The sequence below is a fragment of the Echeneis naucrates genome, chromosome 6, assembly GCF_900963305.1.
Source record: "Echeneis naucrates chromosome 6, fEcheNa1.1, whole genome shotgun sequence".
NCBI classification, from domain to species: domain Eukaryota; kingdom Metazoa; phylum Chordata; class Actinopteri; order Carangiformes; family Echeneidae; genus Echeneis; species Echeneis naucrates.
The window spans coordinates 5,739,458-5,759,261 of record NC_042516.1 but is presented as its reverse complement, the minus strand read 5'-3'; the positions used below and the strand labels follow the sequence as shown (position 1 = coordinate 5,759,261).

The 19,804-nt window shown below is 40.9% G+C and overlaps 1 protein-coding gene across 1 annotated transcript; it reads right to left on the bottom strand.

Moving 5' to 3' along the window:
• Positions 1-244: 244 nt before the first annotated feature.
• ube3d (ubiquitin protein ligase E3D) lies at positions 245-19,356 on the bottom strand. The gene is made up of 10 exons (XM_029505318.1): positions 19,076-19,356; positions 16,743-16,954; positions 16,126-16,216; positions 14,256-14,478; positions 13,726-13,798; positions 13,562-13,640; positions 12,508-12,616; positions 11,237-11,403; positions 8,685-8,823; positions 245-1,046 (listed from the first exon to the last, which is right to left on the bottom strand). Exons 1-10 carry the CDS (start codon positions 19,165-19,167, stop codon positions 1,026-1,028), a joined length of 1,206 nt encoding a protein of 401 aa, XP_029361178.1. The 5' UTR covers positions 19,168-19,356; the 3' UTR covers positions 245-1,025.
• Positions 19,357-19,804: the final 448 nt, after the last annotated feature.

Below are 19,804 nucleotides of genomic sequence, written 5' to 3'. Positions count from 1 at the left end.
TTATACTTGATTTTAACAATTGATAGGCCCCACTGAATTATTTGTATTGTTATTTAAGAAAATGTGTTAGTATTGCTTTAAATGCTTCTTCAATGCCACCTTCCAGTTGTTTTTAATATATTTCCATGCCTTTGTAAAGAACTTTGAATTGCCCAAATGATGCCTTATACATAAACCTGAAAAGCATTTGAACCATGAAACACTTCAGGAGGTGATAACTTCTTTTAAACATTTCAAATTAAAAGAGTCAGAATTTGGCTACACCATTTCACAATGGTTCCTGCTCCCACGCATGTTACATAAATAACGTCAGTCATTGACACACACTCCCAAATAAACCCACAACTAGACAAAAACCACCTAACGCCACAAGCTGTAATTACACTCAAGTAGAGGATGCACTGCTGAACCCTGGGGCTGAAGTGGCACTATAATAAGCTTTCATCAAGAGCCAACTCAAGAACAATGCCCCACATATCAACAAGCTGTGCTCTCCGGTAGGTAGAAAAAGAAAGGAAAAGGTGATACATTGAAAAATACAACACTTTAATCTGTTTTTGTTCAGAATGGTAAGAAAAATACAGAGTTTAGAAATGGAAAGGCACTGCACTCATATAAGCTTGATACACTTATCTGTAATTAAACATGAGGATCTAAATTACGCAACCACTACAAAATCTATTCTATGACAAACAATTTTGAGGCTGTCATCGTCCTCCAGTTTTGCATTTACTGGATCTGTGGTAACATTACTGAGCCTGGCACAATCCTGTTTCAATATGACTCTGTTTGCAGATGATGGTGCATTACCGAACATGTTGCAAGACGCAGCCAGAAACCACAGCTTCGAGGGCCCAACAAGGTTTTCTGTGCCTGCCTCAGTTTGGTCTGCTGTGTTCTCTCTATTCTTGTACATTACCGGACGTCTGAACGGGCATGGAGATCAGTTGTCCATTCCAAACCCCTACCGAGACTGACGTCTGTCGTTTGGGGTCATGACTTCCTGGCTTCCCAAACCTTTGACCTCAAAGTCTCAGGTATGCCACCTAAAAAGAGGCAAAGGGCAAAGGTTAAGGGAGGGCCAAATCTGCATGACAATAATAGAAAGAGCTGCATCTTCTTCTTAAAACTCTAGCTGCGCACACACAATGAGGGTCAGCTCCGTGGATGACGGAGGATGTACTAGATCGCAACGGTCTGCTGCACCAACACATTATCTGCAATTATGTCTTTAAACAACAACAACAATCACCGATCTACACAGGTGGTAGAGTTTTAATCAACTTCAAAAACACAAACTCAGAAAGACAAAGCCCAGAAAATAAATCAGCTCTTCCCTGGTACCCCCCCCCCCCTCTCTCACTCTCTCCCTCCATCTGCTATTCCTGGGTATTTGCCTGCTGCAGACAATGACTGCGCTCCACTGAGGGCTCTATATTAGGAAGACGGATGAGGGCATTTGCCTCACTCAAGGCCCTGTATTCTGCATTCCCATGCCAGTGTCTGCTCACTACTCAAGCGCATCAGTGTTAATTTATACAAATGATAACAAATGACAACTAGAGGGGGGAGCTGCTGTTAAAACAACTGTGTCCCAGAAAGAGAAGACAGGGGCCAATGGGGAACTGGGTGGAGGAGAGAAACTGGTTTGTGGTTAGAGGGTTGCTGGTTGAAGCTGGGGAAATGAAGGAGGAGAAAGGATGTATTGCCCTTCTGTCTCATGTCATAACAAAGCTGCTGTTGAGCAAGGTACTAAACCCAAAGGCACCGTGGAGCAGTGCATGCTGACACCTTGACAGGGTAAAAATGTGAATGTTCAAACCTGAGTAGAAAGATACAAGTTTCCCTGTAAAATCTTAATCTGAACAATTTAAATTATGGAAAAAAAAAAAAAAAAAAAAGTTTCATGAAGGAAACACCTGACAACTGTCATCACATTCAAACTCTGTTTGCAGCACATTCCCCTCATCAGCCATTTCCAACCAGTGACACAAACATCAATTCATTCGTCTTTTATCGCTTATCGCCCTCTCCATGTCGTGAGGGGTGCTGGAGCCAATCCCAGCTCACACTGGGTGAGGGCGGGGTCACCCTGGACAGATCACCAGTCCATCACAGGGCCAACACAGAAAAACAACCACTCACATTCACACTCAGACCTACGGACAGTTTAGAGTCACCAGTTAACACAAACACGATGTCTTTGGACGGTGGGATAAAAACCCACTCAGGCACAGGGAGAACATGCAAACTCCGCACAGAAAGACCCCTCCACCTTCGTATTGTAGGGCAACAGCGCTAACTGCTATGCTGCTGTGCTACCGGACACAAATACAATAATGTTGAACTGGATACGGGGATAACTATTCATCAAAGGCAGAAGAATAATGTATTCCTGTATATCAAATGCTGTGCTATCATATACTATTTCCAAACGAATTGTTAATTGATTTACTTATGATACAGAGGTATGCACTTTAAAGAAAAGGAGCAATTGTGAAGGTGAGCTGAAAATATTTTGACAATCAGCTTAAGGAATGCTGAGCAACGCAGACAACTCACAGAAACAATCTAATGCAAGAGCATAACACTCACCAGTTGCTCCTGATGAGTTTCTTTTTTTTCTCCCTGGGAGGGTGGGGTTATCAACAGTTTATATTGTGAAAGATCATACATGAAAGCTTCACAGAAGCTTGTATTCAGCAGTGTTAAAATTTGATGAGGGCTTAAAAACTAACAGGCGTGCTAGGGTAGGTTTGCCCTGAACACTCGATGATAACATGCTTAAGGGCGCTACAGTTCTTTCATCTCATTGGAATTCATTTGAGCTTTGGCACAGTGAAACACAAAACATCACTGCAAAGCCTTGAGAGTAATACATCTAACTGTGACAACAGATCATCTTTGGTGGTTTTATTTTCCATCCACACACAACAGCTCTTTTGTTGAAGGGACTCTACAGTACGGGGGTTAATGTCTGGGCTTTAATGGTCCTGAGTCAATGACAAGAATCTGGTGTGGGGAAGTCTTTTGAACAAGCATGCTCTTTGATGCCTGGTGCCAGGGACTCTGTTATCATAACACTCGAAATTGGCAAGCAGCAAAGAGCACATTTCCTCACACATGAAGAGAGAGACAGAGAGAGGTAAAATAGACTGTGGCTGAAGAAACATGTTGCAGAATATGCCTTCCGCAGTTCAAGCAGACACGAGAGATGGACACGGATATAGTCCTGGCAAAATGAACGAAACCACTGACCTATATAACGATGCATTCTCTTGTCATCCCTGGCATGTATCTGGCCTGTCCCAAGAACGTGATCCAAATTTGAAAAAAACAGGAGCTGCATCTCAATCGTGGACATAGGAAACAATTACATTGTTTAATATGTTCATAACCTGACACTTTCTGTTACAGTTTAAAACAGTCAAGTCAAATTATCATTAACCTGAACGATGTGTTACAACTGTTGAGTACAGACACGATTAATGAGAAACATTCTCTTACAACCCATACTTGATGTGATTCTTTGTAAGTCGTTGAGGCTTGACAATAGCTTTAGCCATGTTTTCTTTATAACATACAAGAGGTTATACTCGTCCTCTGGACCAGGGCTGCATCCCATGGTGATTCACTATTGAATTGTTTTGCTGAGTAAGGGAATGAAGCTTAATGCTAAAGTCAACTGTGTGAGCTCGACCGGCTCCGCTAATAAATTACTCTGGCCATTCTTGGGTGCAGGTGCAATGAATTATAACATGACCATCTTGGGGGAAGAAATATGCTTAGCTGAAGTTCAGTTGCTCATTGTTTGGTGCTGTGCGAAGTGCAGAAAGAACAAGGTGATGTATATTCAATATACCCCACAAGTTATACATGCTGGATCACATTTTTGGATGAGTTAATGTCTAACTTACGTGCAGTCTTTGTGGGTGTGAGGAGGGGAGTAATGAGGTGGGGGGGGTGGAGGGGGTTGTTTTCTGTTACTGGGCTCAAGAGTGACACTGGAAGCTAGAACTACTTTACACCCCATTACGCTGGCAGGCGCAGGGATGGAGGGGCGGGAAACACAGCAGCCCAGACAACACTAGACATTCCACATGCAGCTTAATAAGAGGCTGGATTATGGTGCGGGCTTTGATCTACTCACAGGGACTGATATTAAACTAAAACACACACAGTTTGCAGGTAGCTGTGTGTGTGTAGGCGACAGTTGGGCTTGGCAGTCAGAGTTGTATATTATATAATGCTTTAATTAGTGTGCTGGCCAATTGGTGAGACTCAACCATTTTTCCCCATGGCATGACATGTTGACTTTTCATAGCACTAAAAGCAAACATGTTACTAATAATATACTAATATCCCAGTAAGAATTTCCAGGGTGACAGTGAACACCAGCAACCTCTGAGTGAAGATATAATGGAATTCAGCCCTCATTATGATTATTATTTAAACCTATTGGTTTACCACTCTGACGTGAGAATGTTGGAACCATAAAACCACTTTTAATAGAAAGTGGTGAAAACCATTCGTCACTAAATGATGTAATGCTCAAATTAGTGTTACATGGTGTCATTGTTTCAAATGTATAAGCCTAGTGTCAGACTGTATCAGGAACAACCCATATAAACCTTACAGCATGCAAACTCCACACAGCCAGACACCAGACGTGGGGTTCGGATGCAGGACATTTTTGTTTTAAGGTGACAATGCTAACCTGTGGTCGCCTTGTACACTCAAATAACACACATTTCCAAATTAATCACTATCACTGACACATACGTTTACAGACGACGGAACAGGTTTGAGATAGCCACTGAAAGGCAGCCAAAACTAACCCGCACTCTCTCCAAAGGCATCTCCAACCTGCTGCTCTGCATTGTTAAAATCCCAACTTTAAAAAGGTGGCATCATCCGTTGTTTGCATAAGTTAGAGACAATGAGGCTATGCTTTGGGTATATTTACTTATAAATGATAACTCAAATTCATTACTTTATTCTGAAATTTTCTCACAGAAAGTTCAAAAGATTCTGTTGCTTGCCTGAATAACATCTGAAATGGTAGACGTGTGATATGAAAAAATAAAAATAAAAAAACTCTAGCTCAGTAAATGAATTAGTATTAGTTATGTGCATTTCCAACAAAAATACTATTGGCCCCGATTTCAGGCGCCACAAAGGTTAAAGCTGTATGTACCAGCAGCACATGTAAGGCACAAATATGGAAAAAAGAAAAAAAAACACCTTATTTCCAATATTAAGTAATAACACTATATTTGTGGGTGCCGCTGAGAACACGGGAACTAGCAGTGATGATCATCACATTAGCTATTTGATTTTTTAAAAGCTACTGACTGATTTAAAATCATTGTCCATGCCTATTTAATATGCGATTGTGGTTTACAAAACAATGTTTGTGAACAAGGTAAATTCCAGCTGCATTATTTTCCTGACTTAAATGGAAACCATGTCTTTTCTTTATACTTGTATTTAGCATGTTTTCCATTAATTTCTGCATCATAAATCAACGCTTGATGGATGGGGCCACAGAATGCATTGCAATTTGAGAGATGATCCCTTCAGATATATAGACTTGCTCTCACCGGATAGGCTGACAGCCTCCTCATCCTCTTGATGGTTGCAGCTGTTAAAAGTGGGACATTTTACACTCTCATTATCTAACAGGCCTGCTTCATTTCAGACATTTGGACTTGCCATAGCATGAAAAGCACAGGTGTAATTAATAGCATCCATTAAGTGTCCTAGCTCATCATTGAGAAAACATGCAAAAACTGGCTCAGATACAGCATCTAAATTTAGCTATTTGTCATAAAGTGTGCCTTGAAAAAGTTGCATTAGTACATGGAGTTTCTCTCTGCATATCTGCGCTTCACCTCATCCTGGAGAAAGATCTAATCAGACAGAATATGTGAAAATAACTGTGTGGGTGTGCTGGGTCTTCCATATCACTATTCATTATCTGTTCCGAATGATAATGGTGCTCCAATCCACGGCATATTATCAGCACAATTCAGGAGACAGTTATGCTACATGCAGGTAGACAACACAACTTTTAGGTTAGGGTTGTGTTATGTATTGTGTTTTTCAAAAGTTAACTTTGAACTGCACTGTTATTTGGGTCAGGGTTACACTAAATGCCTAAAGTGAGTATGTTGACCGACCAGAGGCATGTATGGAGGCAGGTGTATAGATGAAGGGACAAGCATGAAGGTGTAAACCTGCACTCATCTGATGCTGCAATAACTGAAACAAAATGGTTTCTTACCAAGTTCATGTGATCTCCCCAAGTCCAAACAACAGCAGGTCTGTGACAAATTTGGTGGATGACTTACCGGCATTATATATTATTATATCTTATGATTTAAAGCATAATGCATAACATAATCCCTTAATAGTATTGACATCAGTACAGTATGCATATACTGACAGCCCTGGCTGCCCTGTATATAACCTCATTGTGCATTACAGGGTGGAGGTTGTGCAAGACAAGGGACATTAGACAAGGGCACTGTGCGAAGTAGGAACAAGTGAATACGGCTCAGACTTGAGGAGGTTAACACTTAGTGGACAGTGTCATTATTAATGGTCTGATACTGACCAAATAAGTGATTTTCAATGTATTAAATCCTACATGAGCACATAGCCACTTGTATAGCTTAAAAATAAAATGTGCATTTGTGCTTTTCCTTTCAATAGGTGAAAGTGAATGGGGCAGCTGAAAGGAAGACTGGTCTTTGTTCCATATAATCTCACATATTGTAACCTTTCAGATCATTTCATGCTTCTGGTCTGCCACCCTGTTGCATTCTGGTCCTCCCCTTCTGACGCTGGGTGCTGGAGTGTTTTTCAAGCAGTTGTTTTAACCACACTCTCAGACCATCACCTCTAACTTTAGATGGCTCTGTAATGGGTAGATAATGATCACATTACCTTCCCATCTTCTGCTGCCTATAGAGCACCAGGCTCCTATTATCAGGAAATTTTCAAATGTGTCAGCTTATCCCATACTTTTTACTACTATAACTACCAGACAAATACTGTTGTCATCTCAAAGGTTTTTGGGGTGAGAGTGAAGCTACTGAACGCTTTTTAAAGAAAACAGCAAGTGAGCCCTCAATGTATGTTCATAGAAGATGAACCACAAATGACAGTAAAATAACAGCGCACTCTCAGCTTACTTTAGTCTGCTTCTCATACATAGCAGCTAAACTAAACCACAATTTTGAGTTTAATCACAGATTGGATTTTTCCTTCGCTGTATGGCAAAACCAATTACGGACTGCTTCTTTCCACAGCCAGGTGTGGCTGCTCAGTGGAAAGACTTTCTGCTGCAGTTCTGCTGTTTATGTCTCCACAATTCCTAATTTTTACAGCAGAGTTTCCACTCAAAAGTCATTTATTCATTCATTAAACCACTATGCAGCCGTGCTGACCGTTCCACTCGAAACTGTACTTTGGAAATCATTGGCTCTTTTCTTTTGGCACAGGAAAAGAAAAAAAAAAAAAACAGCTATCATTTGTGGGTGACAGGCTAAAAAGATCAATCCATTGAAATATCTAAGGCCTACCACTGAGACAGAAGTAATACTTTGGGTCATTTGATGTGCTTATTCATAGTCAGTGTGTTACCTGCAGTAGACTCATATTTAGCATATGTTGTACATTCTCAATCTGAAACAAGATCTGTTTTTTAATTTAAATGCTTTTTTCAGTGGGCATATTTTACACATTTTCTGTGAATGAGCCCATCCTTAGCAAGAGGTCAGCCAGTTTCTGTGCTGGACCTGATGCCAGTCTGTACTGGCAGCTTGCTGATCTGAATTTACTCCAGGTAATACAATTACTAAGGAAAACTACCTCGTCCAACCTTAAATGAGCCAAACTATCCCTTTAAAATCATCCCCAAAGCAATATTCTTTTTCCTCTAGAAAAGCAGCTTTTCAAAGTCTTCAGAGAGTTCCTTTCTGGCTAGGCTGATGCCAAGCAGCTTCACATGATGTACAACAGCGGATATCTGCACCAAGATTTGCTCACTGAACAATGCCCCATCTCCCATTCTTAGCTGATGAAAAACTTGTTTAAGCTGCCGTAGTCATGGAAGGTCCTTAACTTTCTGAGCAGGAAGTGGGGGATAATGGCACTAATTGCCCCGTCACTATCTTTAAAACTGCAAGGAGAAAAGAAATGTCAGCAAAGTTAACACCTCCTATTATCTAGTCAAGGTTTTTCCTCAGCAGCTCGGGCTACATTTACACATTTTATTCACTCACAGGTGTATGAGAGGGGCAAAAAGGCTGACAAAAGTAAAAACCTCACATTTGACCCACATAGTCCATGAAGCAAAGCTGGTAAGGGAAAGCTTTGAATCATGAAATTAATTAAGGGAGGATAACAGCACTGTCAAGCACCAGTGAATCATGGAAAAACAAGGTGCTCTAAGGAGGAAGTACAAGAAATAAATGATCGCTGTCGGATAATAGTGTTACTGTTACTGCTGCTAATACAACTCTTTAAAGAAGATGAAGATAAATTTGAAGACTTTCAGTGTCTCTGCTTGCACCGGCAAAAACCACTAGATCAGAAAATACGTACATGCCAAGAATCAACAGGCCTTACTCATCGTGTGTTTTACAGCTACCTGTGTGTTGTAGCAGCTACCTCACCTCGTATGACCTCATACAACGCATTGACGCAGGAAGTGTAGCGTTGCTGTCATCCATCACTCGCAGCAGCTCCTCACACACCGTTAGCGGCAGCACCACAGGATGTCCAATGGCATTGACCTCCCAATTCGTTACAATGCTGAAAACACACAAGTAGACAGAAGGGGAGTGATTTAAAGTGAGTGCCACACTCTTATGCAATCAGGACGATGCCCAGAAACTGCTAGTGTTAATCCCACATTGGAGTGTTTGTCCTGCCATGTTCATTAATTCCTTTTGAGTTGCACACAGTACTGGATAACTAGGCACACGTGCAACACAAGTTCACTGATGGTAAGCGTGTGGTTCGCCGCATCAATCTATGTGCATGACGGTGTGCGTGGGGGGGACGAAAATGAGAGGGGACTGAGAAGAAGAAGAACGCCTAAGAAAAAGAAGATTGATGCTCTGTGAGTGAATTGTACCGATCCAGTTTGTTTGGGTAATATTTAGCCATCTGTGCAGTTCCTAAGAGGAAGAGTCTTCTAAAAGTTTTGGCATTTCTCCTCAAGACATCAAACTGATGAAGCACTACTGCTCCAGCAATGTTTGGAACATTTGCTATCAACAACTTAGATTCTTATCAGGTTTAGACTATTTACTTAGCTCTTAATTCTTTGTGCATGGCCTACAGTGAATGTCATCTACTGGATTTGGGTTGGATTAGCTAAAAATCCAAATTAATTCCACAGAAACAGATCTCCCAGTATAATTTTCATTAGATTGCTTTTTCATACCTATGAAGCCTCCTGTTTCCTGAACCAGTGTTTGATGGTGCCTGCCACTTTCACTCAACTCATAATCAAGTCACTGCCATTAGTGAAGAGCGTAATCCACTTAGCTTTTGGCTCACTGATTCCCTAACCAATTATTGGCAATTTTAAAAACATGTACTGCAACCACCAGCTGCAGTCGTCTGTAACCAATTGTATCCCGAGTGAGAGGGCCCTCATCCTGGGAGTTCAACATTTAATTTAAAAATGTCAGAGATGAGTGATGAAGGCTGGATGGTATATTATGTAGCTAGCATTTCGCTTCAGAGAAATGTCACAAATAGGTAAAAAAAAAATCATCTTGGCGCCCAGACTTGTTTTGTACGTGATGGTGAATCAGGTCAATTAATTGAACAGGAAATAATAAAGAGAGGCAGATCAATAAATAAATTGGGACAATATATCTGCCAGTGTTGCAGACGGGCATGCTTCTGCCTGTATGGAAGTGGTCACATAATGGAAATATGCAATATGTCCAATATCCAAATCAGAAGAGGTACTCTTTGTGTTAGGTAAAATTGTGTTGTGTTAGGTAAGGTAAAATGTGTCAAAACCTTTTTGAGAATTATTGGCACCATAAGAAAATCATATTTTCCATTCAAACAGGAAAATGCTTTTGGGGTACAGGCTCATACAAAAGTTGCATCATCAGGATCGATTTTTATTATTATTTATTTATTTATTTTTTTTTTTTTTTTTTTGAGGAGAAGCAATGCAAAAACCATCATTTGAACTTTTGCATCATTGCATTATATAAATATCCCCATGACCTGTCCAGGGTGGGTGTTCCTAGCCCTTGCCCAGTGTGAGCTGGGATTGGCTCCAGCTCCCCCCATGACCTGGAAAATAATAAGTGGTTGAAGATGAATGAAGGAATATGCCCATTTGGTTGGAAATCATTTAGAGGGAGTGACACCCTTATATTAATGTTTCCCTAAAAATGCAACAGCAAAGATAATTTTAATTAAATTTCTGATGATGAGTAATCTTTAATGAGCTTTCTTACACTGTGCAGTGGGGAAGTGTCCCATACATCACTGGGCTCACGCAGTTTATCACTGAACTTAAATGGACTTTTACTGCTTTAGATGAGGAGACTAGGCTTCTTCCTTTCATGTGAGTTTTGCCCCTAATTGCCAAATCTCCAACAGTCGGCCGGTGTGCTTGTCAGAATGGTAGAAACAAGAAAACTTCCTTGTTCTGCCTTTGCTCATGTGGCTTCAGGGAAAGGGAGGAGGAGGAGGAGGAAGAGGCGCAAACGCTGAGTCCTGAGTCAGTTGAAAATAACGGGAGTGGAAGGCTCTACCAGTGGGGTGCTGCCGTACTGAGTATGGAGAACCACACGCAGCATATCCACCTACACCTCTCTAATGCATCCCAGCAAGGTACACAGAGCCTCGCTTCAGTCAAAACAACACTGCCTGTATCTGCAACAAACAAGTGGGGCTTATGCAACAGACAACTTCAAGATGATAAATGTCTTTGATAAGAATCTCATCTTCAAAATGAAAGGCAATTACATCTGAACAGTACAAACTCCTCTGTTAGGAACTAAAATCTGTTCGCTTGCAACTTTATCTTCCATCCCCCAGGGTGAGCTGAGACAAGCTGTGATTGAGAAGGTGCGTGGGAAACATGAAAGGATGAGTTCAAGACGCGGAAAACACTAGAGCAGAGACTAGAGGAGGTTTAGGAGCAGTTGGAGGATTTGAGACACACAGTATACGGTAAGTCACTTACTTTCTCTGCATGATGCCTGTGTCAGAGCAGGTGATGTAGAGAAGTTTGAGGGCTCTGGCAGCTCTGGGCGATGGACTGTGGAGAGCAGGAGAGCTGACAGACCTCTCACCCCTAACGAACGTCTCTGGGACTGATGCTATGATGGAGTCGCTGTTCAGCAGCCAGAGCTGCAGGACAGAACAGACAGGTCACTTAACATCCAGATACACATGCCTGACATCACAAGGGCAAGGAAACCCACTCCATCACATACTCCCTATTCATCCACTTCCTCCAGTCAGATGGCTTTTTATTCACGCTCACCCTTTGCATGATTTCACATTACTTTGTCTCTTTAAAGCCAAATATTATAAAATAAAATTAAAAAAGACAATGACTTAGAGCTTCTTGCATATACCAGATATATGCATTGCCTACAAAAGGCATTGCATAGATATCATAATTTTTCTTATTTTGCCACCTTCATCTCATGCGCATTGTCTGGTTTAGCACTTCAATACATTTCTGCATACTCTGTATTAATAATGTGGGAACTGTTGGGCTTCTCTCTATAATAAAGTGCCTTGAAACAATGCATATTATGGTCCAGTGCTATGCAAATTCGATTCAGACAAAATAGAAAAACATCACAAGAAAAATTCAATGCTACTGATTTTTTCATACAACTGGGGTTTCTGTGGGTACAATAAACCTAATATCATCCACCTCTGATTTGTGTTTCATTTGAGTCTTTGTTCTGGCTCGTTTTAGTCTAATTCCATGATTGATTATATTGTTATTTCGGTGAAGTGTTTTAATGTCTTTTGATTTAAATCAAAACAACAGACTGTAACATAATCAACACACAACGTCATCTTGCAGCTTTATCCGAATTGGAATAGAGACACACTTAAGCAAAACACTGATGCAGACACGTTTACAGTCAAATTTACTGTTGAATATGTGCAAATGTGTTTCTGCTGAATACCACCTTATTGTGAAAGTCAATCCCCCCATGGAACAATTGCAGTCTCCTTTTTATATCAGTGGTGTGTCACTGCTGTTTTGCAGGGAACCACTTGGAGTAATAATGTAGCTGAATTAAAAAAAAAAAAAGAAAAAAAAAAAAAGAAGCTCTAATCCTGGCAGCAGACTCAACAAATCACAGCAATCAGCTTTTTATATTGTCTTAAGGACCCGCCATATCGCTGCCTCCCATTTCTCACATAATGGAGTAGTCTAGTTTTAATGGAACATTTTATGTTTTCCTGATCATGCTGGCTCACTCTCACCAATAAGAAGGCTTTTCCATCAGGAGTTTGGACGGCAAAGTGGAAGGTGCTCAGTGAGGTTGAAATCCCCAGCAGCCTGGCTGCTATTGTCCCTTCCAGGAAAAGAGATCTGCCCCTGGGAGACAATCTTCACTCAGTTACAAATTTCACACACACACACACACACACACACAAACACACACACAGTAAAACACAGGCGTCTCTGATAATACATTTTTTATGCTGTCCCATCAAACACCTCTGAGGTGGACAATATGTTACTTGTCACAGTCATGTGTCATGTGCGACCCGGAAAGGGATAAGCAGTTGAAGATGAATGAATGAATGTTGCAGATGACAGTAAGATAGAAAAGAGATGGACAATTTCATGAAGCAAAGAAATCGGCTGGTTAGGAGTCGACCAGGGGCACATACGCCCATAAGGAACGTGCCCTAATCACCTGACTATCAGGTCACCCAGGGGATGTTTTCACACTCGGTGCACTTCAGCTGTCAAAACAGGTGCTACTGGACTTCTCCATATACAAAGCTTACACATCAAACATCAATACCCACTCTTCTGTCTGTCTTCAATATAAACACACTTTCTCTTTCACCAAAGTAATAATACACGTGAACACATAAAACAACTGAGTGCAATTTCTGTTGGTGCACACAAGCCATTCAAACATAGGGAGACCCTGATGCTCACGCATGATGATTAATCAAAATTGCATGATATGAGATGCGTGCGGTGCTTAAAATACTTGAAACTATAATGACGTAGTTATAATCGAAAAAAGTCGGAACTTTATGGCGATATGCATCATTCCCCAAAGTTTCAGTGAAATCCAATCAGCGGTGTGTCAGATACTGATTTATAGTCCCTCTTCTGATTTTATTGTGGGAGAAAAATATGCAACAATCACAATGATTAACCCAGAAAAACTATCTGCGACTTGCCAACATCACTGGCCTGTAACAACCAATTTTCATTTTGGTCCTCCCTAAACAGCTTGGTTCAACGGCTACAGTTTATTCATCATCACCACTTCACTTCTGGATAAAACCCTGCCTGTTGAGAGAAGCTTCTGGTTTTCTGTCTCCCGCTGCAGGCTCCACCACTACCTGTGTGATGTACAGCTTCAAGGTCCCTGTAAGACACGACAGAGGGGCTCATGCTGAATACACAGCTGAAAGCAATGTATATTTATAAAAGTCTATTTGAATAATACACACCTGGTGCAACAGCCTCTCCCAGCACTGAAGAGCAGCTTTTGCAGGAGATGAGAACCAGTCTGCGACAGGGTTTCTGCAGGAAACAAAGGCAAGGACCGGGACTCTATCACCACTTTACACATCCATTTTTAACTTACTCAATAACCACTCTAACCCAGGTGGAAAACAGAAGAGCAGCACAGACAGAAAGAGATGTTCGTTCTTTTTCAGTGCCACTCAAACACAAAGTGGCTAATAGAAAAATAGCGAGCTTGGTGGTCACCTACACGGTGCTTGAGTTTGACTTCACTGAGTGTCTGTGGGTGAATGTACATCATGATACGCTATAAATTCAATTTTTGTGTGTTATTAAAAAATATTTTATTGAACTTTTAAATACTTCCACCACTACTTATGGACCTGGAGCAGAGAAGTATGTTTCAGTGGGTTTTATTACTGTAATTCTTTCACTTTAATTCAGATGCATTTGTTGTTTTAGAGACTTTGTTATCGAGCTAGAGCAAGAAACAATCACCTTGCATTTCCCTCACCTTTGGGTCTTGACTGTCCTCTGCCCCAACAGGGCTCACTTCCTCTGTGAGAGTTTGATCACAATTGCCATCTCTGGGTAGAAGGAGGAAGGTGTCGCCCAGTAAACAATCATCAGCTTTGGGCAGTAACTTCTTGTTAGCGAACGGATCTGGGTGACAACACCAGTCATCCACAATGGCGTTCCAGTTGCCATTAGGAAGAGGAAGAACTCGCTTAAACACTCTGAAGGAGAGAACAAAAAAAAAAAAACAGTTGAAGGTTTTCTTTCCTTAATAACCCATTAATTCGCTATTGCTGCAGTGGGAGCTTTTATCTCTCAATAAGCACGTAGGACAAGAGAAGGTCAGAATCCCAAAGGAAAGAAATAACCCACCCCAAGATGGATAGAGTTAGAGAGAAAGATGGCAAGATTTAAATGCATTTTTTGTAGAATGAATGTAACATGTAGCAGGTTTGTTATAAAGTTCTGGGGGACAAAGAAGTTTTAACAGCCAGCAATTATAAAGCAACGTCCTCATTCATGTGGAGTCACGTTCTGACCATCTGATGAACTGATGTCTAATATGGACTCCATTTATTTTTTTTCAGAGTTCCTCACTCTTAAGGAAACATCTGGCTCTTCAAGCTTCTAAACTCATTCTGCAGCTGGTTGCTAACTGCCATCTGGCTCTGTGAGGGTGGTGAGACCAGCCTGCTGCTGCTGCTGCTGGAAATGAGGCAGTGTCACTGAATAAAAAATGAAAATGCCTCAAAGATGCTAAAGGTTCATTAGAACTGACCTGGGTGTTCAGTGTCTGTGGGATCATCACCAATTTTTCATATCACATGCAGTCATGTTAGCCATTGTTACAGCTGAGCATTAATAAAAAAAAATTAAAAAGTTATTCACTCCAGTAACTACAATCGCCTTTCTGTTAATATGACCCATACTATGTAGCTAAAACTCCTCCAGTTTAATGCACCAGCCCAGCAATAAATCCTGATTAATGAATGCTAGCTGGGCCACTTTGTTTTAGGAGGTGTGGGCACAGCTGTATAACCATTTTCAAGGTTACTGAAAATGTGCCGCTACTGAACTGCATTTCATCATACAGGTTCCTGTTACTTAGTCTACAATCATTCATAGAAATGTGGTTGAGGAAATTAAACATCTTTTCATTAAATAAATACACTTCATCAACACCATAGACAGCAGCATGTCAAGATGTTTTTTGCAGAACTGTTGTATTATAGGACATCACTGGGCAGTAAACTGCTGAGTGAAAGTCAAGAAAATATGTTGAGGGCACCTTGTAAAATGTGCAGTCACCTCAGAGCAGCCAAAAATAGAACTAAAAGGCCTCATGAGGCATAATAAAAGATCTACCTTTTCTCCTTACTGTGAGCATCTCTTACAAATCTATGATTCCTTGTTGAAAGCAAAAAAAAAAAACAAAACAAAACAAAACAAAACATACGAAAAAAAACCCCAACAATTCTGACAACTTTTAGTAGGTCATTGCTGAGAAATGCAGCCAGAGGGCAGGGGTCTAGTTAATGCAGCTATTGCAATTTTCAGCATTGCTGAGCATAGAAAGCTCCAAGGTGAAGGCAATAATACCAACGTCCAGCTGTATAACATAACCAGACAATAGGTTTTTAATGGCTAGCACAGACCCTGACATCACGCTGGCCTGATAACTCTAACCCAGTCAGGCTGATGACTGTGGACTCCAGCTCTGGCTCCATCCATCAATTTTCCCCTCTCAGACTATCACTTCCAGCGCCGGGTCACACCATCAATAAACACTTGCTCCTCTTCCTGCGGAGGAGGGTGTAAATAAAAGCCCATTTCCACAGATGCTGCTCTCCCGTCCATCTGCTCCTCACCTGTCTTCGAGCAGCCTAGTCATGCAGCCCTGGCAGTAGAAGCAATAAGTCTCTTTAGCCCGGAGCGTCTCCATCATGCTGTCACAAGCGTCTGTGGAGGGCCAAAGGCAAACAAATAAATGAGGCAGATTTGGTGAAGGGGTGGTAATCTTGTACTACACAGCACAAAAATCAATAAGATGCTGGGTGGTGAAGGTGGCTTGGCTAGGGCGAAGGCAATCAATCTGATTTTGATTGGATTTGTCAGTGAGTTTCCTTAACTATAACTCTCATCTTCCACGAGGTATCTCGAAGTATCTCTAAGAAAATGCCAAAAGATCAAAAGCTGGAGTTTTGGGATAATTATGTAATGACTCTGAGGTGTACCTCGGATTATATGAGATCAATTCCAAACTTGAGGGGAGTATTTTCATGACTCTGATGATCAGTTGCTTATGGGCCGATGAGAATCCCTCAAGCAAAATTTACACCTTCACTGTCTCCGAAGACCAAGTGACTCAGTTTAAAATAGACAGAAAGAAGATACTAAAAGACTTTGTTCTCATCTTGGCACAGAGGAGTCTAAGCAAAAGTAGATGGACATTCCATGTATCTTGATCTGTCTCCGTACTCCGTACCTTCATCTAAGTCTCGCACAACATTGATGCGCAGTCTGTAATGCAGCTCGTCTTTGTAGGATTCTCCGGCAGGTGTTAGAAGACACGATCCCTGCTCCCAGCTGACACCTGCAGGTAAAGTCAGGCTCAACTTGCCCTGCGGAGTACTGATGCAGAGGGATGACTCTCTGCCTGTCACTTGCACGTCGGCGGGACTTCTGGCTACATCTTTCCTGAGAAGCAGACACAAACAGAAGCACAACATAATAATGCACAAGTTGTAAGGCCTGATTACAAGAAAAACTGCCTCAACATTATTTCACAGCCTCCTTTACTTCACTTTCTTCATTGCCACAGCAGGAAAGCTGCCAACATTAAGGTCAATTAACTGACCGGTCAAATAAAATGAGGTTTCAACCACTTTTTAGGCAAAGATTTGCTTGCATTTACATTACAATTTGATCGTAAATGGAGTATATGGAGCTGAAGTTAGCCCAACATCCAGGTCACCCTTTGTGCAAATGATCATTGATTTTACATTTCAGTAAAATGTAAAATCAATGTTGCTCATAAAGCAGTCAGCTTTATGAGCAGCAGAGACTGCAATCTGGACTGTGTGTTCACACTGGAAAAGTAAACAGGCAGCCTGAAGTCTAAAGGTTTTTTCTGTAACATAAAAAAAAAAAAAAAAAAAAAAACTATTTTTTTGTCCATCAACATAATGATCAGTAAGCTAACTTTTTGATTTTAAGTTATGACCTCTCTACAAAAAAAGAGTGGCTCATTTTATAGTCTCTTCCTGAACTAGGACTCACCTAACCCAAAGCTGAGCCAACATCAGTAAAAATGTCCTGCCATTGGCCCTTTTCTATGATATGTTATAATCTATACCTGCACAAGAGTGATTATACAGTAAGGCAGTACAATCATAAATGCGACCTCTACGTCCTGCTGGATGATGATGTCTCAGCTAAAGGAAGTACTGAATAACGACTGAATGCAGTCAGACCACTGTATGCTTTCACTGAAAACAAACCTGTTGCAGGTGGAGCGACCACTCCAGTTATAGAGGCCTAATTCAAGGGATTTATTCCAGTTACACTGACAGTCCTGGTGGTTTTTATTCCATCGCTATTGTGAAAAAATATTTACCTGAAGCTTTCCTGGTCTTGACTTTCATGGCTATATTGGTTGTTGAGGACACAGTTATACCTGATGAAAGTAGCATTTCTCCATTGTGCAGTTGAGTACAGAGCCAACTCTCCACAGCAAGTTCAATGCATTAGGACAGTTCAGAACAATTCATTTTGCTGTGTAACAAATCACATTACCCCCATCTACTGTTGTTGGAGGCGTATTACACCCATCTTTCACAAGCACAGGGGACTTCTATTATACATTCATTCATGTTCTACCACCTGTCCAGGTCTCGGTGGGTGCTGGAGCCAATCCCAGCTCACACTGGGTGAGGGTGGGGTCACCCTGGGCAGGTCACCAGTCCATCACTGGACCAACATACAGAGACAGAGACCAACAGCCACTCACACTCAGGCCTATGGACGATTCAGTGTCAACAGTTAACCCAAACATGCATGTCATTGGACTGTTCAGTCCCTCTTGTTGTGAGGCCACAGCACTAACCACTATTGCACCGTGCTGCCTCAAAGAAACTATGCGGTATTGAAATGCCATGATTATATGGAAAGGGCATGCAGAAAATATTCACTTTTTTCCACATTCAGTTGTTATTATGTCGCAACCTTATGCTAAAACTGAAAATAATCCCTCACCAATTAATATTCAATGTAATAATCAAACATAATTATACAGCTCAGATTTTTTTGAGAATTTGTTGAAAAGGAGAAACTGAAAAAAATACACTAGTCTGGTCCTGATGCTTGTCTGTTATACTGTTTATGTACAGTTATTTTATAGGTGATCATATATTAAAACATATTTCCATCGCATATAAATATTTAATGGAGACATTGTATACTGTTAATATCGTTAATATTTTTGTTTATGACAATCTGTAGAACGACATAACCCTAACCCTACAAATAGGAGTCTAGAAAATGAATCCCAAGCTGCATAAAGCCTGGAGAAAGTGGATAGACTCTGTGAGAAGTATATTACACATAAAATATTATATTACATTAATTTGATAGTGGTTTTCTGCTGAAACAGCAGTGAAGCAGTGTTGTAGTTTCTCGACGAGTTTGAACTGCTAACTGCACAGCTAACTGAGCTAACGCGTTTAGCTGTGATACCCTGAAGAGAAAACCTGCGGACACACGAACACCGTCTCCCCGAGCTAAGTGTTTCATTTACTGGCCATTGACTGAAATAATTACCCGACGACAAGGAGTCCAGTTTGAAGCCTTTTCCTCAGCTCTAAGAAGACTCCAGCACCGGGGCTTCTGCTTGGCTTCTCCACGTCTGCCATTCAGTTAGCGAAGGATCAGGAGGAGTACGAAAGAAACTATCTGATCATCTGATCCAAACACAGTCCAACTCTGGATAACACACTCATCCAAGATTACAAACACAACTGGGTGTGTGTTTTTTTTTTACTGATTTAGACTCTAGGATTATGTGGTCGATGCTTGTCTGCAGACCGAAATGTGCCACCTGCATCACGTTTACTACAGTGAGTGAGATACGGAATAGCATCCGTATATGCATTTCAAAATAAAGACAGTGAAATCAAGCGAGATGCTCAGAGAAATGTTTGTGTTTGAGTCCATGGGTACTTGACCTTCATGGTGAACATGCAGTGGTCAACAGCAGATTGTGGTCTGATTGGACATTGTGTTAATGAAACAGCAGAGACTCTGCATTTTTTTCACTGATTTACAGTTCATTATGTTAAAAAAATTGAACACAATTGAAATAATTGATTTTCTTTGGACATAGTTTGAATTGGGGACAGTTCATAAACTAAGATCATGGGATTAGGTCACAAGAAGAAAATAAATAAATAAATACATGAGATTCTTTTCATGGTTGCTTCGATTACCTATAATTTATTTATTTTAATTTTGGTCAGCAACTGGAGTGTTTTTGCAGAAAAATCAACTATT

Bases quoted from the DNA above. Each gene is read 5' to 3' on its own strand.
- ube3d (XM_029505318.1), bottom strand. From the start codon at position 19,167: ATGGCAGACGTGGAGAAGCCAAGCAGAAGCCCCGGTGCTGGAGTCTTC. The intron at 13,641-13,725 runs GTGTGTATTATT...CGTGTCTTACAG, and splicing joins GGGAGAGGCTGTTGCACCAG to GGACCTTGAAGCTGTACATC. The intron at 8,824-11,236 runs GTAAGTGACTTA...GTGTGTTTTCAG, and splicing joins ACAGGCATCATGCAGAGAAA to CATTGTAACGAATTGGGAGG.